We start from the raw sequence: 27,615 nt of genomic DNA on the forward strand, positions 1-27,615 counted from the left end.
GCTGACCGTAGTTCAGATCATGAACTCCTTATTGCCAAATTCAGACTTAAATTGAAGAAAATAGGGAAAACCACTAGATCATTCAGGTATGATCCAAATCAAATCCCTTATAATTATACAGTGGAAGTGAGAAATAGATTCAAGGGATTAGATCTGATAAGAGTGCCTGAAGAACTAGGGATGGAGGTTCATGACATTGTACAGGAGGCAGTGATCAAGACCATCCCCGAGAAAAAGAAGTGCAAAAAGGAAAAATGGTTGAAAGCACAACCCATTGTTTTTCTTCCTGACCTTTCCCCCACTTTTGCGCTTTCTCCCTGGTTCCCAACTGACAAACAACTGCTGCTGCTGCTGCTGCTAAGTCACTTCAGTCGTGTCCGACTCTGTGTGACCCCATAGATGGAAGCCCACACAACTAGCCTAACTTAAAGTTACAGCTATCGCAAGGAATGCTAAAGAAAGTGATAGTGTTAATTGCTCAGTTGTGTTCAACTCTTTGTAACCCCATGGCCTATAGCCTGCCAGGCTCCTCTGTCCATGGGATTCTCCAGGCAAGAATACTGGAGGGTTGCCATTTCCTTCTCCAGAGGATCTTCCCAACCCAGGGATCAAACCCAGGTCTCCTGCATCGCAGGTGGATTCTTTACTTTCTGAGCCACCAGGGAAGCCCAGACAAATGAAACCCAGTATTTCAGTGCCAAGGAATGTTACAGAAAGCTCCTATATTGGGAAAACTAATGTCTTTAAAGAAAATTTCCAGTGGTTTAAGCATCTCTGTGTGTGTGTGTGTGTGTGTGTGTGTAAGAGAGAGACAGACAGACAGACAGAGGGAGAGAAGGAGAGAGAAAGAGAGAGACTACACACACTTTCAGGCAAATAGGGAGAGGTAAATAGACTCCAGTAAAATAATGCAGCCAGTCACTAAAAGAGTAAATAAGCAAATAATAAAGAGCCCTTGGGGCGGTTGGCAGGGCACCGATACTGAATTGTTATATTATCTAAAACGCCCAGTTTTCAGCAAAAAATTATGAGACATGCATGGGGACTGAATTCATACCCTAGTAGTGAAAGTGCCAAGTCCTAACCTCTGGACCATCAGGGAATTCTCAAATATGGTACTTTCTAAATTAATACAGTAACAATCCCTTTTTGTTATAGATGGAAACCAAAAAATCTTGTATTATCAATAAAGAGCCTAGGATACAGATTAACACCAATAATACCAGTCCTGGAAACTGGGTTGCTTAGAACTTAAAGAAAACAAAGCAAGCAAATTTGGGGGTCTGGGCTGTTAAAGTCCACTGATCTATTTCAGTGATCACTGCTGTTTTGATTACTATAGAAAAATGACAAAGAACAGTAAATATCAGCAGAATAATTCCATGATGGTAAACCTTTAGATCTGTCTTTATTACTTTTAATCAAGTTTATAGAACAACAGCAGTTCTATAAATATCATTACCACCATTTTACAGATGAGGAAATTAGGGCTCAAAGTGTTAGTCACTCAGTCATGTCTGACTCTTTGCAACCCCATGGACTGAGGCCCACCAGGTTCCTCTGTCCATGGAATTTCCCAGGCAAGAATACTGGAAGGGGTTGCCATTCCCTTCTCCAGGGGATCTTCCTGATCCAGGGATTGAACCTGGTCTCCGGCATTGAAGGCAGATTCTTTACTGCCTGAGCCACCAGAAATGTTTAAATAACATGCTTGGAGCAACATGGCCACCAGAGGGCAGAGCACAGCTGGCAGGTAAATGGAGAATGGACACTCCAAGTTGACCCTGAGACCTGAGGCAGGCTAGGGAGTTAACAGCAGGAATGCTGCCCCTTCTAAGCCCAAGCTTCCTGAGCATGGCCTTCGAGGTCCACAACATTCCAGCTTCAATTTGTCAGATCTCATCAGCTGCTGCTCCCCTACCTCCTGCGCATGCTATGGCCCATGTGATTCCATGAATGTATCATCTTGGTTCATACTTGCCAGCCTTTGGACAGGGCTCTTTCCTCTGCCTACAGTACCCTGCCTATTTACCTGGACCCTCCCATTTTCTCTCAACCTGGTCTGATTCATTTGTTGGATCTCCTCAGTGAGGTTCTCTCTATACATACTTCAGTCCATGTAAAATGCTCTTCACTTGCACAGTAAATATTCTTTACATGGTCAGCCCTGCCACAAGACCACAACCATCTTCAAAGCAGTAACTATATCAAATTCATCTTTTACCCCCAGGTCTCAGCACAGTGTCCTGCACAACATAAACATGAGAAAGAGTAAAAGATGCCTCACCCAGATCTCCTTTACTAGCTAGCATACCCATCTCCTAGCTACTGCCTGTTGGCTGCTAATGGCTCACAGCTGTCCCCTTCCCCAAGGGCTGGAGTCCTGCCAGGGAGATTATACTCTTTTTCCCTCCCAGGGGCAGCCAGCAGCCAATAATTGCTATACACCTGCCCCTAACCATAACTGACTAAGGCTAGATTTTCCTAAGACCATATCTTCACTTTAGCTCCCTCCTCTTCCCTACCTTCTTGTCCTTGCTCCCTTATAAGTTTCTCCTGAGAGCACTCCCTCAACAAATCATGTACATTCAAATACAGTCTCAGATTCTGCTTCCGGCCATCCCTAAAACAACATGTGAAACTTCACTTGGAGGCACATGTTAAAAAGTACTTTAGAATAAAATTTCTTGCTAAGCAAAACCGTAAGTATGTACAGTGCAAAGCACCTCATTGTCTTACATCTGGATACGTTATTCAGCTGTTTATATTCTAGTCTTCTATTCAGGGTGCAGACTTTACAAAGGCATTATTTTCTTCCTTACCTCCCACAATGAGTATTCCTTTGTTTTGGCAGATATCAAATATGTACCAGCCCTCATCTTGCACCTTGAGAACAGTAATTTGAAGGCAGTTTTCAGATCTTATTCCTACTATTTCTGTTCTGTTCTGTTGCTCAGTCGTGTCCGACTCTATGCGACCCCGTGGACTGCAGCCTACCAGGCTTCTCCATCCATGGGATTCTCCAGGCAAGAATACTGGAGTGGGTTAACGTTTCCTTCTCCAGGGGATCTTTCCAACCCAGGGATCGAACCCGGGTCTCCCACATTGGAGGCAGAAGCTTTAACCTCTGAGCCTAATCTCACTCAAAATGATTAACAGGATTCTGATTTATCTTAAGTGCTGTAAACCAGGCAAAATACAATTGTATAAAGTAAATGCCTTCCTTGGGTGAAACTCCTTTCTTAAAGGAGCACTGTCGGAAGTCAACCCAACTAGGATTATTTGGGGCTGAGACTCTAAGTCTGTGGTTTGGTGGCTACTTGATTCCCTATTAATGTTCCACAGAAGAGCAGGGGGCAGGAAAAGTGATTAACTCAAACATAGCCCTTTCCTTTCCTTCTATATGCCTACCAGACATACTTATGAAATGCATGGTCCGTGCAAAGAGCCACAATTGAGTGCCATCTGTGGGGCTATGCAGCAGCTTAAAAATAATCTGAGGCTCCACTTTAAACATACCCACACCCTTTGATCCAGGAATTCTTCCAACATCCATGTCTGAAAAATAATCCAAAACACAGAAAATGATTTATGAACAAAATGTTCATTAAAGCTCCCTAATAAAAATAAATGAAATCTAGCTATCCAACAAAAGAGGAATACAGTATATTAATATTATGGTATTTCATTCAATTATTTAAACATGATATACAGAAAATGTATATGTTAAAACGTTAGGTGGAAAAAACAGTATAAAATTAGTTTTATAGCAAGATTGCATTTATGAAATAAAATATATAGAAAATAATGAAGGCCATAAACCAATTTACTGACATTAGTTGCATCAATAACACTGAAGTTTTCTGAGTGACAAACATTCTTTCCAATTTTTTCCATTCTCCACATTTTTTACAGTACACACAGGACGTTTATAATTAGAAAAAACTTCTAAGATTTCAAGGTATTTGTTCCCCATGTCACTCACAAACGATGCAGCTGACCTGAAAAACTGAAACTATGAAAGTGATTGTCACTATTGTTCAAGACAGACATCAAGCAGAGCTGGAAAAAAATCCAGAAAAGCACAATATAATCCACTGGATATAGAAACCTCCATATTTACAAAGTTAGTCCCCAAAGCACCAAACCTTACAGTTTAGGAAAGACAAAGACAAATATCTAAAGCATTGGTTTCCAACTGAAGGCAATTTTGTTCCCTGGGGACAATGTGGCAATATCTAGAGACATCTTTGGTTGTCGCAACTGGCAAGGGGCGTTGTTACTGACATCTAGGGGATAGACACCAAGGAGGCTGCCTACATATCCTGCAATGCACATATTTATCTGGCCTAAAATGTCAATACTGCCAAGGCTGAGAAATCTTGCTCTACAAGAATGAAACAGATTGATAAGAATCAAGAAGAGAAATTGTTGGCTTAATTCACCCAATCACAAAGTTAAAGTAACAAAGGGGCACTCCCTGTAACCTAAAGGCAATTTTATCAAAAAGAAAGCAGGACTTTGAGCAATGCTTAGGGAACTTAGAGAACTCATCAGCTCAAGAAGTGGAACAGAATGAACATGTAAACAGGTTCAAGAAGGACTGAGATAAAAATCAGGGCAGATAAATCCATAATGGTATTTGGAAGTAATCCTTAAGTAAAAGAGCATCTGAAAGTCCAGCTTCCTTAGACTTTAACGAATACCCTTTGGAGCCATTAATGGAGAGAGACGTTTGAGTTAGGCCACTAGTCAGACCAGAGTAGAACACTTCTTTGATCCTTAAGGATCAATTCCTGCCCATGTGGGCAAAGAACCTCCCAAATTATTCCTTAAACAGAAGTCATAAATATTATAAATGTATTTCTTGAGTAGTCCAGTAACCAAAACCATAAATACTGAACAGAGTAAACAAAAAATCAGAAGAAAAAGAACATATCCTACATATTTTACTGCTTCTCCTTTGTCTTTAAAAAAGATGCCAGAAGTTGAAGTAGGTGAACTTTTCTGTACGTTCTAAAAATAAGCCTGCCTTCATCTCAGTCATTTTAAAGCTTGTTTTTAAAAATTAAAAGACACATCGTGTGACTCATGAGTCCCCTGTGATCAGATGAGTAGTCTGGAGGTCAACTCTTTTTCAAAGCTCTCAAAAACCATTAAAGAAAAAAGAAGAAAATACAAATTTACCTAGATAGGTGCCTGCCACTCACTAAAGTATTTCTATGTCAACCACAGTTATCCCTGTTGCCAGGAAACAGGCTTACCCTCTTTAATGTTAATAGACATGGTAACAAATTTCAAACCTCCTGGGTAGAAATCATCTTGCATGGGAAGGGAGTTTAAATCAGGGTTCAGCAAACTTTTTTTGTAAAGAACCAGATAGCAAATATGTTTGGCTTTGTAGGCCATATGGTCTCTGTGGCAATTACTCAAATCTGCTATTGTAGTATGAAAGCAACCACAGACAGTACAAAAATAAATGATCGTGGCTCTGTTCTAATAAAACTTTATCATACTAAAATTCAAATTTCACATAATTTTCACATATAATGAAATACTATTCATTTTTCAAATTCACTGAACATTTCACTAAACATATAACTAAAAATGTTAAAAGCCATTCTTAGCTCCCAGGCCACACAGAAACAGGTGGAAGGCTAGATATGGCTCACAGGTCACACCTTGTCAACCTCTGATCTAAACTACAAGAAACCTTTCTTTTAATGATAGAATATTAAAAATTGGAAGCATACAACTGAATTATCACTATCCTAACAACACTCCCTCCTTCCCAATCTCTCAGCCCACTGGTTAAAATAGACCTCAATGGAAGGTTTTTAGCTTGGGTGGCCTATTCTAATGGTCCTAGACCCTTTCTAAATTAAAACATGTTTTGTGTCTTTTAAGCAAAAAGGCCTCAGTTCTAATAACTTTTTAAAAATTAGTAGTACATTTTCTTTCTTTTCTTTTTTTTGACTGCACCTCATGGCTTGCAGGATCTTAGTTCCCTGACCAGGGACTGAACCTGGGTCATGGTAGTGACAGTGCAGAGTCCTAACCACTGGACCACCAGGGAATTCCCCAAATTTTCTTTTTAATTTATAACATATATTCAACAATTTCAACTACCCAGATATATAAGTAGGTTTGGCATCTTAAGAATAAAGAGATATATGTACAAAGCATAAATCCTTTTAAGATAAAATACCATTTGCAAATAAGACTTCTGAAGAATTAAGTAAATCAACAACAGCTTTTACTATGAAACACATAATTCTTTCTCTAGATAGAAACTCAAAACAACTTTAAAAAATAATGATTTCCATTATGTCTTATCTCCTGCTGTGGGCTGCTTCCACATTTAAATTTAGTCACATGTACCCCTAATACATTTACAATAACATCTACCTGATTTAAAATGATCATCAGAATTTATTATGAGGAAAAATACCTTTATCCCAGATTTTAGAAAAAATAACAGGTCTCACATGTAAGGTCAAACAAATAAACAACTCCAAACTTACTGAGCAAGAGCAAATCCATCGCACATCAACTGTTAGTACTGTTTTAATAGAGGGCAGGCACTGCACTGGCCACCAGAATGGAAAAACCAAGTCTTTTGGCTCCCTCAGAGACAGGTCACAAGACCAGGTGCGCTAGACACACTGTTACTATGGCTTGGGTGATCACAGCCTAAAGCTAGTGACCAATGATGTATGACAAACCAATTAGAGGGGGGTTTTGGGGTTAATCCCAAATCAATCAAGGTGGTGTGGGTGTGAAGTGGAGGGGGGGTTACAGTTAAACGTTCACCTCTGATCAGGGATATACTAAAGGCCAAAAAGTAGTCAGACAGGGAAGTTAACATAAGGGAAAGGATCAGCACTGACTTTGAAGACAACAAAAAGTGAGAGAAAATGAAATGGTTACAAACTTTTCTCAGGAGAAATGAAAAGTGGCTGGGCAATAGATGCCAACACAGGTTAAACCCTGAGAAAATTATCTGGCCTCCCCAGCAGAGATTCTTAATCCCTATTAAACATTTTCTGGGATTAAAAAATCATCTGGGGAGATTGTAAAAATTCCACTGCCCAAACTGCACCAATTACCAATTAAATCAGAATTCCTTTTTTCAAAGAGACAACTTTTGGATTCATTGTTGTTCTCTATTGTTTTTGTTTCCAATTATATTAACTATTCTTTATTATTTCCTTCCTCCAGCTTACTCTTGGTTTATTTTGCTCTTCTTTTTTCTATTTTCTCAAGGTGAAAGCTTATTCATTTGTGACTTTTCATCTACTCCTCATATAAGCACTTAGTGCTATAAATTTCCCACTCAGCATTGATTTTGTTACAAGCTACAAGTTTTGATATGCAGCATTTTCATTTTCACTCAGGTCAATGCATTTTATTTCCCTTGAAGACTTCTTCCTCGACCCATGGATTAATAAGTGTGTTGTTCAGTTTCCAAGTGTTTGACGACTTTCCTGTAGTCTGTTTTTCATTTTGAGTGTGATTCCATTATGGTCAGATAATATACTCTGTATGATTTTAATTCTTTCATATTTGCTTTTTTTTCATGATCTGGGATATAGTCTATCTTGGTGAATATTATATATGCACTTGAAAAGTAAGTATATAATGCTACTGAAGTTCCCAACTATAACTGTGGATTTATATCTATTAATATTTCTCAATTATCTAGAGTTTTGCTTCATGTACTTTGAAGTTCTGTTGTTTGGTGCATACACATTTAAGATTGTCCTGTCTTCTGGGTGGATTGACCCTCTGAATCATTATGTGGTGCTCCTTTTGTCTTTTGTAATTTTTTTTGCTCTGATGTCTAATTTATCTGATATTAGTATAGCCACCCCAGCTTTCTTTTGATTGGCATGTGCATGGCATGTCTTTTTCCATCCATTTACTTTTAAACTACCTGTATGGTTGCATTTAGTTCGAATAGTGTGAAATGTGTCTACTCCATTTTGTTTGGAACAGGAAATTTGCTCTTTATATTATTTTTGCAATTCCTCTCTAAATTTAGACATACTATCTCAAAATCTCTTATTTCAAAATAAAAAATGTGACTGTTAAAAACTTAAGTATTAAGTATACGATTAAAAGGGCATTTTATTCATGCCCCTAACATGATTGGAGAGTATTAAGAAAGGAAAATCAACCTGAGAGATTTTCACTTACTGCACTCTCTCAGAACAAGGAAACAAAGAAACAGGTAAAACTTAGAGGCCTAGAAGTAACTGGGAGGCTGATCCCCTATCTGAGGGCCATAAGAAGGAAAGTCAGTTGGTAACAAGCATGCATCTATTTTTCCTTAAAATATAAATATCCACCATACCTGGTGCTTATTCTTGGGTTGGGGGAGTTGTTTTTTCCCCAATACTTGCATTTTCCAGTTTCTCTGTATGGATTTATTGTTTTACTACATATTAACATTTTCAAAAGGTTAACATAATTTAAAATGTACAGCTTGAGAAGGAATAAAAGTCTAAGTAATTAGTTATACCACTTGTTAGTTCTGTAAAAGAAGTGAGTGAGAAAGCTGGAAAGTACTGACTAAAATGTGGCTTTCTGAGAATTAGTTGAGTTCAGTAATTTATGCCGTTCATGCTTCAGTACCCCAGGAAGCCAGATTTGGATACAGATAAGTAGTCATTTGAGACTAACAGCAAAATTTACCCCTGAACTGTTTTAAACACGACCCAAAAGAACCACTAAAAGGATCTAAGATGAGGACTAGAGAGCATAGATGGAAACTATCTGCTCTTGGCCCTTAAAAAAAAACAAACCTCTATGTAAACTAAAAGCATCCATATAGGAATACAAATCACAGAAAGAGAAAAGGAAACAGGTTTTTCTTCTCTATCCATCTCAGTGCAATTTTAATTATTACAAGGAACAGTGTTTTACAAAAATGATGGACAGATAAAAAATAAAACTCTCAAACATCTGGAAAAAAGGCTTTGCTGTTGTGTGTGGAAAATGACTACTTTGTCAAAAATACCTGTGAACTCAGACCATGATTGACTGTCATAGTGATGAAACTTTCCTGGACACTGAACCTCAATATTTTCTTTTCTTTTTTTTTTAAATGCACGTGGAATTTATCAAGTTAAATGATAAATAATTCTCCATGGGTTACAAGTATTATCAGTAAGAACAAGACAATATGATGAAAAGTTGAATAAACCAGTTGTTTAGTTACCTTAATTAAAAAATAATCTCACAAATAAAACATAACTTCCCAAACAAACCCTTTCAATGATCATGACACAATAGATTGTATTCTAATTTCAAAAAAAAAAGGTTAGACAATCACATAATATCAAGTCTTCAATACAGTGGATTCCATTCTAAGGGGAAAAATAAATATAGGAAACAAGTAGTCCTTAAATTTTTTTCGTTATTCATATTATATGTTGTAGAAAATTAAAGTTTTGCTTCCAAAAATATGTTTCCATGTGGTTGTGGAGTTGTTGACTGGTGCTATTAGGGACAGAAGCACCAAAGACATGAGAAATCTAACCACTGAAGTATCATTTTTTAATAAAAACTAAAAATTTCCTTAAAGGTCTGGAGTAAAGACTTCTGCTAGGTGTGTTAGTGCTATAAAGTCATTTTAAATTAAATGTGGAATAAAAGCTACAAAAAGTATGAGTTCTTTCAATATAAAAAGTTGTGTAGCTCAAGCTGTGGCCTCCTTTGCTATACATAAGCAGTCTCAATAAAATATTTGCTTAAGTAAGAAAATAGAATTTGTCTGATTACATTTAGCATCCGTTCCAGTTGAGTGTCTTGCTTATCCCTGCCAGAGCTTCTGAAGAACATTAGAATCAATATTTCTTGCCTTCAAAGAGCATCCATAATTCACAGTACAAAACAGTTCTAGAGTCTTAGTCCTAAGGAGAAACAAAAATTAAATATATATATATATATAGTTTTTAAAGTGCCAGATGTAGCCATTGTCTGGACATTCAAAACCCTTATCCACATCTTCAAGAAAGATGCCAACAGTTGATTCGATCCCCTTTCTTTGCAACTTCCACTGGCTGGTTGATGCTTTACTTTAACTATGACGACCCTAATAAAACTTCCAACAGAATCACGGTTCCAAAAGCATTATGTACGTACTTCACATCTCCGTTGCTCTGTAAAATCACATGAAAAAGCCGCAGCCGAAGATCTCTTAACTCTTCTAGCTAATTTTCAAGTCCTGTTATCAAAAACCTCCTGAGAAGCAGAACTGCTACTATGGATGTGGATTTTTAGTTTTTCCTTCAAGTTGAGATTTCTCACAAAGCTGCAACAAAGAGTCATTGCTATCCCTGTGCCTAATGACATTCACTTTCCACTGAAGGTTGAAAGAGGGAGACAGAGATCCAAGAGTGGAAGAGAGAGCTGGCCCAGAGCTGCTAGACAGTGCTGTTCTGTTCTTCCCTTCTGATGCCTACACAATGGTCATTACATTCAACTTTCCCTTGACTGTGTTCAACACAAAAGACAATTCAAATCTAACAGGCTCTCCTAAATGTCTTTACCCACTTTACCTTGCTCCGCTTTTCCACAAGCAAAAGAAAACAAACACAAAGCTGAAATTATTAAAGAAGGAAACTGGATTAACATTTTCAACAGGAGACGGATGTTTCTCCAAAGTCCCGGACCAGAGCTGAGTGTGGTTCATCTTTAACAGTCAAAGTGATAGGACATGTCTGGGGATTCCCGTGAAAACAGGGAACATAGCCTACTCCCTTGTAATTAAATGAATTCATGTTGTGGTGCTATGAAGGTCTAGGCTTTTAAAACTTATGGCCTCGACTTCCTAAGTTTGAAAAAAAATGTAAGAATATAAGTAAATCCTTCAAGTTTTGCTGCCTTGATTTAAAGATCTCCAGGCAGGATGTCTGAGGATGGCTATGGCTGTATTACTTAAATATGGATCATTCAAATATGATCCTATGCTAATGCAGGTAAAAATTGGGTCACAAAATAACTGTATAGTCCATGGAGTCAAAAGTGACTGAGCTCAGTGACACGACTGAGCATCTTTCACTTACATACTGTATCAAGTGTGGCTAGCAATACCTTATCATTGAAATATGCCTCAAGCCAAAAATTTGACCTCTGGCAAAACAAGAGTGATTGAAGGGGGTGAGACAGTAAAGGGAAAAAAAATTCACAGGACCACCACCAAAGCCTTAAATTAAGAAAACAAGTTACCTTCACTATACCAGAAGGGGGTCGGCTGGGGGATTGACAGGAAATTGACCTGAGGATGAACATGGCCACGCAGGTTTAATTAGATCAGAGACACAAAGGGCCTCAATATTTTCTTATCTGAGAATCTGCAGTTTAATTTCATCCTTTAAGATCAAAGGTATGTAAGTCAACTTGGTCCATTGATTTGATCAATCTATGGAGAGCTGCCAGGCAACACAAGTCCACAGAATAACTCATCAGTTTATAATGCTTAAAACAACTTCGGGTAAAGTGTCGAGAATTGAACAGAGACTGAAACACCCAAAGACACTCACCAACCAATATATCTTTCTACACATCTAAATCTAACCTCTATTTGACCATGCCAGTGACAGGGAGCAAGTATCTAATAAGGCAATCCATTTTCATTTTTAGACAGCTCTAAACAAAGAATAACTTTCTGTGAATAGAAAAAAAAATCTGCCTTTATACTAAGACTTGTTTCTGTTAACAGATTCCAATCTCTCCCTACCTTTATTCCCAAATTATCTCTTGCCTTACATCATTTTTCTCTGTGTGATGTGCTTAGTTGCTCAGTTGTGTCTGACTGTTTGCGACCCCATGGACAGTAGCCTGCCAGGCTCCTCTGTCTATGGGTATTCTCCAGGCAAGAATACTGGAGTGGGTTGCCATGCCCTCCTGGGGATCTTACCAACCAAGGATCAAATCCAAGTCTCCCACATTGCAGGCGGATTCTTTACCATCTGAGCCACCAAGGAAGCCCAAGAATACTGGAGTGGGTAGCCTATCCCTTCTCCAAGGGAACTTCCCAACCCAGGAATTAACTGAAGGGGTCTCCTGCATTGCAGGTGGATTCTTTACCAGCATTCTTTACCCAGGAAGCGCTCATTTTTCTCTATTTAATACCTAATCTCTTTCCCTTCTTTTGGAAACTTCTCAAAATGTAGTCTAGGGTTTGTCTTCCCTTCCTGGCTCTCAGTCACTCCTCAATTGGCTTCTATAGAGTTCGTGGAAAAGTCACCAGTTTGTGCAGTCTCAACCCCCATCTCTTAAGTATCTGTATGCTGCATTTGACATATGATCATTCAGTCCGTCCCTCCGACTTTCCCTCTTGAAACAGATTCCTTGGTTTCCAAAGGCTTTTTTCCGGGTTCCCTGTATTGTTCCCTCAAATCCTTTTCTTCCTCTAACCATCTTCTAAGTGGTGGTGTCTCCCCAAAGTGCCCTACTACACTAAACCCATGTTATGGCTCCCAGAATAGAAAGAGGCATAGGAGGACAGAGGAAGGAAAGGAAAAGATAAGAATAAAAATCAACCACCACCATCCTCCTACACACATCCCCAATCCCCACCAACCAGACACATCAACCTGAAAGATGATCAACACCAATACCATTATCTTTTCTCTACTGGTTTTCTCCTTTCTAGTGGTTTCAGTTGGCACCCTCAATGTAGCTACAACATCTAGAAAAAATTCTTTAACTCTTCCTTTCTCTCATCCTAGAACATCCTCATCAAACCCTGCCAAGTTAACCTCTGAAATAATCTTCTAAATTAATATTCCTATCCCATTTTAGCCTTCATTTTCCTAGCTTGGGACTTAACCATCTCCTGAAACTGCAACAGCAGCTTCCTAACTTGTCTTGGGGCTCCTGATCTTGTTGTCCTCAATTCATCCTCTACCCAAATGCCAGAGACTTACCTGAAACACAAATTGGACCATGCCCCCTCATTGTTGAAACTTTAATGGCTTCCCTTCACTCCTAGATCTTTATTAATGTCCTCATCAAGGCCAACAAGATCCTCCAAAGTTGAGCTACACCTACTTCTGCAGTTTTATCCCTCAACACACTATGCTCCAGTTTTATGCTCAAAGAATGCTGAACCTCTGTAGTTTCCACACTCATGTTGCATCTTACCCCTTCGCTTTATATAATCATACTATCCCTTCTGCCTGGAAGGCTCTCTTCTAACTTCCTCAATTTGCAAACACATAAACTCATTCTCTGGAGAAGGCAATGGCAAGCCACTTCAGTACTATTGCCTAGAAAATCCCATGGATGGAGGAGCCTGGTAGGCTGCAGTCCGTGGGGTCGCTAAGGGTCGGACACGACTGAGCGACTTCACTTTGACTTTTCACTTTCACACATTGGAGAAGGAAATGGCAACCCACTCCAGTGTTCTTGCCTGGAGAATCCCAGGGACAGGGGAGCCTGGTGGGCTTCCGTCTATGGGGTCGCACAGAGTCGGACACAACTGAAGTGACTTAGCAAACTCATTCTCATAAGGCTTAGCAAACATGTCACCTCTTCTAAAAAGCCTCCCTTGTCTGACTCACCCCCTTGACAATTGCCGCCAAAGCAGCATGCTCTCAGAGTGGGTGTGTACAGCACCATCACTTACATAAGCTATGCTGTAGTCACCGATACATGTTTAAAAATCTCCAACTAGAATATGAGTTCCTACCAAGTATGGCTAGATTTTTTAAGAAATTTATAGTGGAAATTATTGTTTCTTTAGCTCTTTTAAAATAAACTTTAAAATAACTCTAAAATGATTCTCATTGGGAGTAAATGTATTTGCTGGTGGCTAATTTGGACAACTGTTCTCACTTTGAAGTTTTAGTTTGTAAGCTAACTTTGGAGAAAGTTCATTTCCTTCCTTCTTCATTGACCCTTTGAGAGTGGCTTCCTCCCAGCATTCACAGTCCAATCCCACCAATAAGGATAAAAGTACAGCTGCAGACAGTACACTTTATACACACACACACACAAAAAAAAACAGAGTTTCTCTCTGTCTGTCTGCCACTACAAATGGAAGTAACATCTTTTACCATCTCTGTTCATGAGCAACCCTTGACTTTGCACAGCCAGGGATCATTTCCTCCAATCATGGAGTGTTTCGATTTTCCATTATCTACAGAAAAACAATTCCCAGCCATCTCTACCTTCTTCTGGATCTAGAGTCCAGTAGGTCAATAACTAGAAGCTCATGACCAATAATCTTCACTTACTATTTGATATGTTTCTGGTCCAGAGATTTATCTTTTCTTCATCACAGATTGTGTCTTTCTATTTTTTAATTTCATCTATTATCACTTTATTTAGACAGGAGAAATGAGTGTGAAGCATGAAAGCAGAGCCATCTTGACGAAAGCCCTTAGGTTTAAATGTTACAAATACAACATAATCTTTTAGAGCAGGGGTCAGTAGACTCTGGCCTGTAGGCCATATCCAGCTCACTGCTGATTTTTGGTATGGCCCATGAGGTAAGAATGGCCCTTACATTTTTTAATTGTTGAAAAAAAAGAATATTTTATGACATGAAAAATTCTTATTTCGGTGTTCATGAAACAAGCTTTACTGGAATACAGCCATGGCCATTCACTTCTTCTGTTCCAGTTATCTACTGCTATGTAACCACTATAAAACACAGTGGCATAAAGAAACATCATTTTATCATCTTACAAATTCTGTGAATCAGGAATTCAGGTGACACACAGCAGGGATGCTGTTTTTCGACTCTATGATGTCTGGGACCACAGCTGGAAAGACTCAAAGCAGCTGGAATGATCTAGAGGATTCTTCACTCAGCTAGCCCCTTTGACAGAGATGATGGCTTAGCAGAGACTACCTCTGAAGTGTCTACACAAGACCTCTGGAGCATAGTAGCCTCAGGGTAAACAGACTTCTTACATGGCAGCTCAGGAGTCCCAGCATAAATGTTCTAATGAACAAAGCAGAAGCCACATGCTTTTTATAACTTAGCCTCAGAATCACACACTCTATCACACTGGTTGAAGCATTCACAAGCCCACCCAGATTTAACTGGAAGGAGATATAGTCTCTACCTCCTGATGAGGGTAATATCAAAGAATCTGTGGCTATATTTTAAAATTTCCATTTATGCTCGTCACATCACTTAGTAGCAAGGATCCAGAGTTAAAGGAATTCCCTGGTGGCTCAGACAGTAGAGAGTGTGCCTGCAATGCAGGAGACCCGGATTCAATCCCTGGGTCGGGAAGATCCAATGGAGAAGGAAATGGCAACCCACTCCAGTATTCTTGCCTGGAAAATCCCATGGATGGAGGAGCTTTGATTTAAAATGTGAGGCACGTTCAGAGCATCCAAGTACCCCCCAAAAGCCAACTTCACAAAAGGACTATAATCACGGTCCTGACCTGTGAAAACATACTTTGTTTCTGATCAGTCTTTAACCCTGTGAATACAAATGATGTGAATATACAGAACACATGAGTTTTTAAATGTTACAGAAGTAACTGAAGCCTTTAAGAAGAGTAATCTGCATTTGTCTGATAGCACAAATGGTCTCAATTCTCCACCTTCTTCTTTATCTATGCTCTTTCAAGGTGAATTTGAAGCTCCCTCCCATTCCTTGAATCTGGACTGGCTTTGTGACTCGCCTAGGCCAGCAAAATGTAGCAGAAGTGATGCTATGCCAATTCTAAGCCTCAAGAGGCCTTGCTGCTTCTATTCAGTTTTAGAAACCTGCCCAGCTATTATGAAAACAAGCCTGGGTAGACTGCTGTAGGTTAAGAGATGTATAGCCCAATACTCTTACCCTCTACCATTGTCCCAGTTGACAGTAATAGCCAACCTGAGAAGCAGAGCTCCCTGCTGACCTATAGTTGACCACAGGCATAAAGGAGACCAGCTAAGAACAGAACTGGTCAGCAGAACCCAGCCCAAATGGCCAACTCACAGAAAAAAGAATTATTACTACTTTGAGCCACCAACTTTTGAAGTGGCAAGGTATATAGCAAAAGTTAACTGATAGAATTTAGAAGTCAGTTTTTAATGATTAAATGTAGAATGGAAATTTCATTACATACCACAACCCTACAATACTGACACTTTAGACAGTAAATACTTCTCCAAAGCAGGCACTACTGATGGGCTCCACTAGAGAAGAGTTCTCTAGAGTACTCTAGAAGGGTACTCTAGCTAATGCCAAGATCACAGAGGGAGTCAACCATCTGATCCCAAAGAAGACATTTGTAATAACAGCCACACAAATAGCAAATGTCACTCTGTATGTGGTAAGTCTCTTATCCTACCTGATGCCAAGACAGGTACCTCTTCAGACCAGAGGCAGTGGTACCTACAAAAAGCACTTAACTAGTTAACATGGCCCACACCCCTATTATTTCACCTGAAGAGAACTCAGCATTGCTATTAGAACCCCTATTCTTTTTATTTATAATCTCCGTCCTCTATCTGCACACTGTTACCCTTCAGTGTACTCCAGTAAAGACAGGGCAGATACCAACTCAAAAGGTTAATTACACAGATGTATGTAACTGTGAAGTAATTAAAAATCCAAATATACCAGAATTCACACATTCAATTATAGGCTGATTTCCAAGAGACCCTCTGAAGCAAACGCAATTCTTCAAAACACTTAAGACATTTTTTATTTGAATTTGCTTTCTGTCCCTTTGGCGTACCATATTTCTTTGAATAAGGTCAATGGAAGCAATTTTTCTTCCTCTGAGAGTGAATTTCACTTTTGGAAACCATCAAATGTTACTCAAAATCTATTCAAATGGGCATGTGATGGAGGTATGTAAAACCAGTTTTAGTTAGTAACAAGCTGGGAAAATAAATTGCAAGACTGATTTACAATTCCAATTCTACTGTCATTCAGTTCAGTTCAGTTCAGTTCAGTTCAGTCGCTCAGTCGTGTCCGACTCTTTGCGACCCCATGAGTCACAGCACACCAGGCCTCCCTGTCCATCACCAACTCCCAGAGTTCACTCAAACTCATGTCCATCGAGTCGGTGATGTCATCCAGCCATCTCATTCTCTGTCGTCCCTGTCTCCTCCCGCCCACAATCCCTCCCAGCATCAGACTCTTTTCCAGTGAGTCAACTCATTGCATGAGGTGGCCAAAGTATTGCAGTTTCAGCTTTAGCATCAGTCCTTCCAATGAACACCCAGGATTGATCTCCTTTAGAATGGACTGGTTGGATCTCCTTGCAGTCCAAGGGACTCTCAAGTCTTCTCCAGCACCACAGTTCAAAAGCATCAATTCTTCGGCGATCAGCTTTCTTCATAGTCCAACTCTCACATCCATACATGACCACGGGAAAAACCATAGCCTTGACTAGACGGACCTTGGTTGGCAAAGTAATGTCTCTGCTGTTTAATATGCTATCTAGGTTGGTCATAACTTTCCTTCCAAGGAGTAAGTGTCTTTTAATTTCCTGGCTGCAATCAGCATCTGCAGTGATTTTGGAGCCCCCCCAAAAAAAGTCTGACACTGCTTCCACTGTTTCCCCATCTATTTCCCATGAAGTGATGGGACCAGATGCCATGATCTTTGTTTTCTGAATGTTGAACTTCAAGCCAAACTTTTCACTCTCCTCTTTCACTTTCATCAAGAGGCCTTTGAGTTCAGTTCAGTTCAGTCGCTCAGTCGTGTCCGACTCTCCGCGACCCCATGAATCACAGCACGCCAGGTCTCCCTGTCCATCACCAACTCCCGGAGCTCACTCAAACTCATGTCCACAGAGTCGGTGATGCCATCCAGCCATCTCATTCTCGGTCGTCCCCTTCTTCTCCCGCCCCCAACCTTTCCCAGCATCAGAATCTTTTCCAGTGAGTCAACTCGTCGCATGTCATTAGTGGCAGTTAAAAACTGTAAAAGCACAAAACCTTCAATGGCTCCCTACTGCTCACAGCACAAATTTCAGACTCCCAGGCTTAGTATCCAAGGCATTCCACAATGTGGCCATGGGTCACCTTTCCAGTGTTATTTTCCTTGCACAGTCTCTTCTCTAGGGAAGATGCGCCACACTCACTGCTCCCCACTCACGTGTCCTGGTGCTTTCCTGCACACATGTATCTGTTCACACTCCTTCCCTGGACCACCTTCTATGTCCATGTCATCTGCCTCTGTATCTGATATAGTGCCCAACCTTGGAAATGGGAGAGGGGAGGAGAGGGTGAGATGTATGGAAAGAATAACATGGAAACTTACACTACCATATGTAAAATAGATAGCCAATGGGAATTTGCTGTATGAGTCAGGAAACTCAAACAGGGGTTCTGTATCAACCTAGAGGGGTGGGATGGGGAGGGAGATGGGAGGGAGGTTCAAAAGGGAGGGGATATATGTATACCTGGGCTTCCCTGGTGGCTCAGAGGTTAAAGCGTCTGCCTCCAATGTGGGAGACCCGGGTTCGATCCCTGGGTCGGGAAGATCCCCTGGAGAAGGAAACGGTAACCCACTCCAGTATTCTTGCCTGGAAAATCCCATGGACGGAGAAGCCTGGTAGGCTACAGTCCACGGGGTCGCAAAGAGTCGGACACGACTGAACGAAGGAACGGATATATATACCTATGGCTGATTCATGTTGAGGTTTGAGAGAAAACAAAATTCTGTAAAGCAATTATCCTTCAATAAAAAAATAAATTTGAAAAAACTCAAACACTTATTGAATGAAGTGAATAATCAATTCCACATGTGGCTTATTAAATGGCTCCAAAGGTAATTCCGAAAAGGAGAGCCCAAAAAACATTATAAATGAGGGAGTGTCTCCAACATGCATTTTGAGAACGAAGTTATGAAATGTCAGAATAACAACTGATTTATAGTCAGGCCTAATGACTGCCTAAGAAAGCCTAGTGAATCAGGTACTGAGCCAGAAATGAACTAAAAATTCCAGGCCACCCCAGTCTATCTAGACCAGTGATCACAATGCCACTGTATTTAAGACCGCAGGCCTTGGGGCTCTGGATTTCTTTGGGATTCTCTCTCAAGAATATCCAAGTTAAAAACAAACATTATTTTTGGAAGTGAGATTGCTGGATCATATGGTAGCTGTTATTCTTAATTTTTAAAGAATCTGCATACTGTTTTTCATAGTGGCTGCACCACTTTACATTCCCACCAATAGTGTGGGAGTAAAGAATTCTAATTTCTCTACATCTTCACCAACACTTAGCTTTTTTATATATAATAGCTATCCTAATAGGTGTGAGGTGATATTGTGGTTTTGATTTGTATTTCTCTGATGATTAGTGATATTGAGCACCTTTATATGTATATAGACACACACACACCTATTAGCCACATATATCCAAAATAACTGAAGTCAGAATCTCAAAGAGATATTGGCTCTCCCATATTCACTGCAGCATTATTCACAGTAGTCAAGATACAGAAAAAATCCAAATGTCCATTTGACAGATGAATGGATAAAGAAAATGTGGTATATACACACAATGGAATATTACTTGGCCTTAAAAAAAGAAGGGAATCCTTTCATTTATGACAACATGAATGAACCTGGAGGACATTATGCTAAGTGAAATAAGCCAGGAAAAATACTGTATGATTTCATGTATATGAGGTATCTAAAATAGTCAAACTCACAGAATCAGACAGTAGAATGGTGGTTGCCAAGGACTGTGAGAAAGGGAAAATGGGGAATTATTGTTCAATCAGTGTAAAATTTCAAAACTGCAAGATGAATTAAGTTCCAGAGATCTACTAGAGTAAATCTCATGTTAAGTGTTCTTATCACAAAAAAGAGGCAAAAGGAAACTTCTGAAGGTGATGGATATGTCTGTCACCTTGATTGTAGTGATGGTTTCACAGGTATATGCAGAGTCCAAACTCATCAAATTGTATACAATGGAATGTGTGGTTTTTATATATCAGTTATACTTCAATAGAACTGCTAAAACACATTTGATAAGTGATGATTATGTCATAAATCATTATAAATGACTTTGTAAGAATTTATGATCTCCTTCCTCCTCTGATGAAGTTATGCCCAATAAAACAAGCTGAGAATATTTTCAAAGCATTTGTGTGGTGAAATTAGTTTAGACATATCAAGTTAAATCATATGAAATTGCCATTGTTGAAGGTAAAAATGTTTGAGTATCAGCAATTTCATATCGTTCAATCTAATACTGCAGTATCTTGTTCACCACCACCACCAACAAAGGCCCTATCCTTTGCTTCTCTTCCTTTGTCTCCAAAGCTCTCACATACTCTGAAAAACCTTAATTTCTATGAATTTTTGAGGACTTATAATAAACAAAGAAAGAATGCAAGAAGCCTCACCTATACATGTATTATTTCTTAGTTCAAAACACCTAGTTTCCTTTAGGAGTTGTATTCCAGTTATCAGACTCAAGGTAATTGGCCTGTGAGTCCCCAGTGGGGTGTTAGGTCTCTCCACCTACATCTCAAATTTCTAGGTCAGATCTGAGCATCCTCTTCCCATGTTCTATTTACACACTGCAAATAGGCCATCACACCTAGGATTCCTAAATGTTGTTTAATGTAAGATGAGGCTGTCAACAAAAAGGTGTCTAATCATTATTATCACCGTGGGCTTGGGGATGGGGGGGAGATGACTTTATTTTCATTTTTGCTGCTCTTCCTGCCCCAGCATCGCAGCCAGCTGGTTAGACTATTGTTTCTGGATCTCCTGTCAGTCAGAGCAGGAGAAGCCTCACAGACAGGATTGCTAGCCTTGCATCTGTGGCTGGAATGCTGAGGCAGTTTTCCTCCATCTTCCTGGACAGCAGCAACAAGACCCTGTGAGGAGGCGCAGGTGCTGCGACTAACTGGCACACTGCCAAGCCACAGTCAACACCATGTGCTCAGAACAGAGGCTCAATTTTAATCCTTCTGAGACACTATTTCAAGAATCAGCCAATACATGGGACATGTAATCAATGTGATGCTTTTGTGTACTATTGTGGGTCTTGAACTTATGAATTTCCTGCATAGAAATTTACCCAAGACAAATATAAATGCAATCTCTTTTTAATGGTAAATGTTATTTCATGAGAAACAGTGAATACATAATTTCAGCTTCAATAGTCAGGAGATCCTGTGCTTTCAAGTTTACTGATAGAAATGCAAAACAGGGACAGAAGAACTCCATCATCCCACCTCTGTTCCCTCAGTTCAGGATGTTTTAGTCTTTCAAAGGTTTTTGAAGAAAATAAGATCTTTCATCTAGTGTTTTAAATAACCAACTTTCTCTATTTCCCCAAGAAAATTATCGCATGGTCTAATTAAGTTTCCCCTTAGGAAACATCAGCCCTGACATGCAAAGAAAGATAAAACAATGGTGGCAGATTGTGGAAATAGGAATATTTTTTACCAATTGAAAAACTATAAAACTCAAAAGTGCCAAAATTACTCCTAAGCTATTAGCATGCAGTGATGTGAAATATCAGCAATTCACAGGAGGGAGTAAAAGTTGATTATTTACTTACTGTTTTCCCCACGTTCTGAATTCAGAACCCCACATTCCTACTTTGACAGCTGACAGCATCCCAACCACCTAAAAAGAAGTTCAGAGGGTTCCACTGCAGACAGTATAAATGATGTTTGCTTTTGCATAATCTGTCTCAGAAGTAAACCAGAGAAGGAACCAAGTTTCACATGTTCACTCTTACAGAGTTCATCAAAGAACTCAATAAAGATTTGATGAAGGAACTTGGGCTGAAATTCAGGAAATCTGGCTGTTACATCAAATTTTTAGTCCATTATAACACTACTTTTATGACACTGGCTTTGTAATAAGTTTTATTCTGGTAAAGCAAACTCTCCTTACAAATTCTCCTGACAATTTTTGGACATTTATTCTTCCCCAAATGTAAATCTGATCATGACTCCTTAGTGGAAAACCTTTCCATTGACCCCTAGTCACAGGTTCCTTTGCAGGCCTCCACAGGCCTAAGTTCAGTAGAGTAGAAAGTACAAGTTTAGGACCAACAAAAGGAGAGTAGAGTCAGTGCCACCACCAGACAGCCTCTTTCTCTGTCCTAGTTCCTCACCAGACTCATTCACTCTTTCAAAAATAAGTGTTGAAAAATGCTTAACAATGGTTTTGCAGGGGTGCTGTGTCAGGAGTTCCCAAGACCACCCCAAGTTCTGTGATGCACTAGGAAGAATATTCACAGAGCTCAGCATATAACCACTCATAGGCAATGGCAAGCCACTCCAGTACTCTTGCCTAGAAAATCCCATGGATGGAGGAGCCTGGTAGGCTGCAGTCCATGGGGTCGCTAAGGGTCGGACACGACTGAGCGACTTCACTTTCACTTTTCACTTTCACACATTGGAGAAGGAAATGGCAACCCACTCCAGTGTTCTTGCCTGGAGAATCCCAGGGACGGGGGAGCCTGGTGGGCTTCCGTCTATGGGGTCACACAGAGTCGGACACGACTGAGGTGACTTAGCAGCAGCAGCAGCAGCCTATGATTTATTACAGTGAAGAGATACAAAGCAAAATCAGTGGACTGAAATACAGGGAGACCAGGCACAAACTTTCAAGAGTCCTGTCCCAGTGGAGTCACACAGGATACATTTAATTTCCCTAGCAACAAGCTGTGACAACACACATGAAATGTTGTCCACTAAGGAAGCTCATTAGGGACTCAGTGCCCATAATTTTGATTGGAGGTTGACCACATAGGCACCCTCTGATTGGCAAATATAAAAATTCTAGACCTTAAGAAGGAAAACAGGTGTTCAGCAGAAACCACATTGTTTGTATAAACAGTAAAGGCACACTGGGCCACCCTTCTCAGTTCTGGGAATGGTACTGGTGCGAATCCCCCTGAAAACCAGGTTCCAGATGCCAGCAAAGGGACACTTCCAAGTCAGGCCTGCTATGACAACACTTTTTCACACAAGTGCCAATCATTAGCCTGGGTTGGCATCAACATGTCCTGCCCAGGTATAGATGGAGTATAAAACCATGAGAGTCTTCTGAGCAGCATGAATGGAGGAACACCTACCCTTTCCCACTGGCAGGAAGGACTGCTTCCTGGGAGAGGTAATGCCTGAGCCAGGTCTAGACACGTGACAAATACTGTGGTGTGCCTAGATTTATCCTGGCTAGCTAATTATCTAGACTCAGCTGAAGGAAGTGAGTTACCCACATGGACTAGTTATTTGTATGGTTTCCAAACCTCTTGCCAAGCCCCGAGGCCTTGTGAGAAGTGGCACCAACCTACTTCTCCAGCCCCACATGTGCCTCTCTGCCCCTCATTCTCTATGATCCAAACATACTGCCCTTCTTTCAGTGCCTGGAATGTGCTCCTTTCCACCTCCAAGGCCCTTTACATTCCACCTTCCTCCACCAATTGCTTGCCATCAATCTTCCTACCTACTTCACACAGCTAACTCCTACTCATGTCAGATTTCAATCCATGAAGCACTTCCTCAGGGTAGCCTTCCCTTACCTGCCCCAGAGTAGGTCAGAACCCCTATCATTTGCTTTCCAGCACCAGTAACTCCTCCTTTATTACTGTGAGCAGATTAAAGTCCATTTTAAAAAACACTTATACACTTCAAGAAGGCAGAGATGGAGCTTTCCTGGTGGCCCAGTGGCTTGATCCCTGGTCAGGGAATTAGATCCTACATGCCACAAAAGTTCACCTACCATAACTAAAGATCCTGCCTGCCACAACTAAGACTCAGCACAACCAAATAAATCAGAAAATATCTTTTGAAAAAATGAAGGCATAGACTTTGACTATGTTGTTCACTATAACAACCCAAGCCTAATATGACATCTATCACATAGTGGGCACTCAGCAAATGTATGAAAATGAAAGAGGAATGAAGGAGGGCTCACTCTCAGTTCATGCAGTCTGGGTCATGGCAAGCTCTGCCTCACTTCCCAACGAGTCTATGGCACATGAACCAGGCTAGATCAACAAGTCATTCAAGGGTTTTGACAGAAGTATTGGAAAAGAAGTAATGCATGTGTTGCAGAGAGCCTGCCTGAGAGTGAGTGAAACTAAGAGGAAAGCAAATGTGAGAGGAGGAGGATCAGGGATGTGATGAGTGAGAGAATGCAGCCATTTCTAAAGGCAGCCAGCCATCCATGGGGTTATTCATAAACCAGTAAACTTTCTTTTCCTTTGTTAGGCTAATCTGAGTTGGGATGCTGACACATGTAACTAAGAAACCTAATACAAAAATAGGAACAAGAATTAGACATGTAGTTTGTCCTAAAGAACAAGAGAAAGACCATCAAGCAAGCCTAACGTCAACTACTGGCCGAGGGAATCCTCTTAGTTCCTAAACCATGAAAAGGTTTGGTTCTGGTGCTGGAAGAAAAGACATTGGCTGGGGAAGAGAGCACAGGCATTCTGGCTGTTCATAATCCCAAAAACCTCCCTGTTCCTCTCTCCAGGGATAAAAAACTATTTGCAGCTATGACAGCAGAATCACTTCCTTTCATCTATGAAAACTCACAGAAACCAGACCTCTGAACAGACTGGAGAGAGGCAAAAATTTCCCTCATTTTCAAAGGGTATAATTATTACTGATAAAAAACTTGAATCTCACTCCAAATTAAATTCTATACCAGATTAATAAAGCACTAGATGGATAAGTACTTGAAAAAGAAAAAAATAATCACTAACACCCAGCACAGACTCTCTAAAATCATGACACACGTAACTTACCCCAGAATTCTTTCTGTTCCAGTCACTCAATTCATTTACTGGGATAATTCTTTTTAGGTAGAGTATATGTGGCACAGCTGACAAACGCCATCAGGATTTTCCAGTTGATAAGATGGAGAATCCTGCAGACAGGCAAACCTGAAACATATTTCATGGTGGGACACAGAGCTATGCCCCTGGCCCTAAGTTGATCCAAACTTTGATCAGTAATGTAGATGAACCTAGGATTACTAACGTAGGAGGGGTAACATCAGAGGAAAGGGGAAAAGTCAAAAGCTAATATAATAAGCAAAAACAGGATGAAATTGAACTAGAACATATGTAAAGCCACTGAAAGTTTTTAAACTCTTAAATACAGGATATATTCTAAATACAGGATGATAGATGTTCAATTTTCTATGTCAGCAAATACCCCAGGGTGATGCAGCTACTCAACTTGGGCTGGATTAAAAAATATACCATCTACCTCAGTTGGATAACAACAGGACAAGCAAGTTCCAGTCTGAGTATCACAAAGAAACAATAACCAACAAAAGTGAATCCAGAGAGGGGAACCAAGATTAGGAAAAAGGTTTGGGAATCATGTCACACAAATGACAGTTGAAAAGGTGAGAATGTAAATTGATATAGCCACTTTAGATAGCAAAGACAGAATCCTGTAAAACTGAAAATATCCATACCCTGTAACCCAGGTAATCCTATTTCTAGATGATATATTCTGGAGAAACTCTCAAAAACAACTACCAATACAAAATTGTTTATAACAGCAAAATTCAGTAAATCTTTAGGCTTCTTCTGTCAACTGGAGAATGGCTAGATAGAATAAGGTCTACTCAAACTGTGAAGTATCCTTTGCAGCTGCTAAAATCAGTGATGTAGGTGTAATTATAAATCAGGATGGGATGTTTGCCAAATTAATGAAAGGAACCTAAAATCTCAGTGGCTTAATACAGCAAGTCTATTTATTTCTTACACTACATGTTTAAAAAGTGAATTGGCAGGAAAGCCCAAGAATTTCTCAGAAAATTCGAGACTTTCTCAGACCCAGGCTGACAGGGAGACCCCATCTCTATTTGCCAGGGGAATGAAATATGGTAATCTCATACTGGTTCTTAAAACTTCCATTTGAAAATGCACCCGTTACTTTTACTGACATTTCATTGACGAAAGAAAGTCACATAGCCACATCATCTAATTTCAAAAGAGGCAAGACTACTGACCATATGCCCATATGGCAGACAGCCAAATAATTTTATGTTTTATATATATAATGACTAATACAATACACAGTATGGGAAGATTAATACAAAACATATGAAAAGATCTAAGACATTTGCTGTATGGACAAAATATATAGACACATCCATAACAACAACATTTGTGTAAATTAAAACAAGTCTATATGTTGTTTATATATATATGCATGACACTGAGAGGGAGGATGAAGACACTAGAAGGGGTGATCAAAGGGGAAATAATCATTTCTGTAACGCTTTAATTCTTTTACTTAAGAAAAATATGATAAAATTGTGAAGTGAAGTTGCTCAGTCGTGTCCAACTCTTTGCAACCCCATGGATTATACATTCCATGGAATTTTCCAGTCCAGAATACTGGAGTGGGTAGCCGTTCCCTTCTCCAGGGGATCTTCCCAACCCAGGGATTGAACCCAGGTCTCCCGCAATGCAGGTGGATTATTTACTAGCTGAATCACCAGGGAAAACCAAGAATACTGGAGTGGGTAGCCTATCCCTTCTCCAGCGGATCTTCCTGACTCAGGAATCAAACCGGGGTCTCCTGCATTGCAGGCAGATTCCTTACCAACTGAGCTATCAGGGAAGCCTGATAAAATCTTAATTGTTGATAATTTTGGTTGGTTCATTACATAAATCTTTAAATTTTCCATTGCGTTAAAAATCCTTGACATAAGCTGTTGAAAGAACCACTAACTTTTCAAGCCTGGGGTCACAGATGGGAGAGAGGGAAAGTAGGAAAATCAGTTCAGTTCAGTTCAGTCACTCAGTCGCGTCCAACTCTGCGACCCCATGAATCACAGCACGCCAGGCCTCCCTGTCCATCACCAACTCCCAGAGTTCACTCAAACTCATGTCCATCGAGTCGGTGATGCCATCCAGCCATCTCATTCTCTGTCGTCCCCGTCTCCTCCCACCCCCAATCCCTCCCAGCATCAGACTCTTTTCCAGTGAGTCAACTCATTGCATGAGGTGGCCAAAGTACTGCAGTTTCAGCTTTAGCATCAGTCCTTCCAATGAACACCCAGGATTGATCTCCTTTAGAATGGACTGGTTGGATCTCCTTGCAGTCCAAGGGACTCTCGAGAGTCTTCTCCAGCACCACAGTTCAAAAGCATCAATTCTTCAGCGATCAGCTTTCTTCACAGTCCAACTCGCACATCCATACATGACCACGGGAAAAACCATAGCCTTGACTAGACGGACCTTGGTTGGCAAAGTAATGTCTCTGCTTTTTAATATGCTATCTAGGTTGGTCATAACTTTCCTTCCAAGGAGGAAGCATCTTTTAATTTCATGGCTGCAATCAGCATCCGCAGTGATTTTGGAGCCCCAAAAAATAAAGTCTGACACTGTTTCCCCATCTATTTCCCATGACGTGATGGGACCAGATGCCATGATCTTAGTTTTCTGAATGTTGAGCTTCAAGCCAACCTTTTCACTCTCCTCTTTCACTTTCATCAAGAGGCTTTTGAGTTCCTCTTCACTTTCTGCCATAAGGGTGGTGTCATCTGCATATCTGAGGATATTGATATTTCTCCTGGCAATCTTGATTCCAGCTTGTGCTTCTTCCAGCCCAGCATTCCTCATGAGGTACTCTGCATGTAAGTTAAATAAGTAGGAAAATAGATGGCTTTAACTATGTTGGGT

General features: G+C 40.1%; 1 protein-coding gene across 1 annotated transcript in view; it reads right to left on the reverse strand.

Moving 5' to 3' along the window:
- JADE3 (jade family PHD finger 3) overlaps positions 1-27,615 on the reverse strand; it is a 150,709-nt gene that overhangs the window by 74,899 nt on the left and 48,195 nt on the right. Inside the window, exon 2 of the mRNA XM_055393892.2 lies at positions 3,520-3,558. Coding sequence (XP_055249867.2) covers positions 3,520-3,556 — 37 coding nt within the window. The 5' untranslated portion in view covers positions 3,557-3,558. The remainder of the gene's footprint in view (positions 1-3,519; positions 3,559-27,615) is intronic.

Source organism: Moschus berezovskii, chromosome X, assembly GCF_049115385.1.
Source record: "Moschus berezovskii isolate FMDL1 chromosome X, NW_MosBer_1.0, whole genome shotgun sequence".
NCBI lineage: Eukaryota > Metazoa > Chordata > Mammalia > Artiodactyla > Moschidae > Moschus > Moschus berezovskii.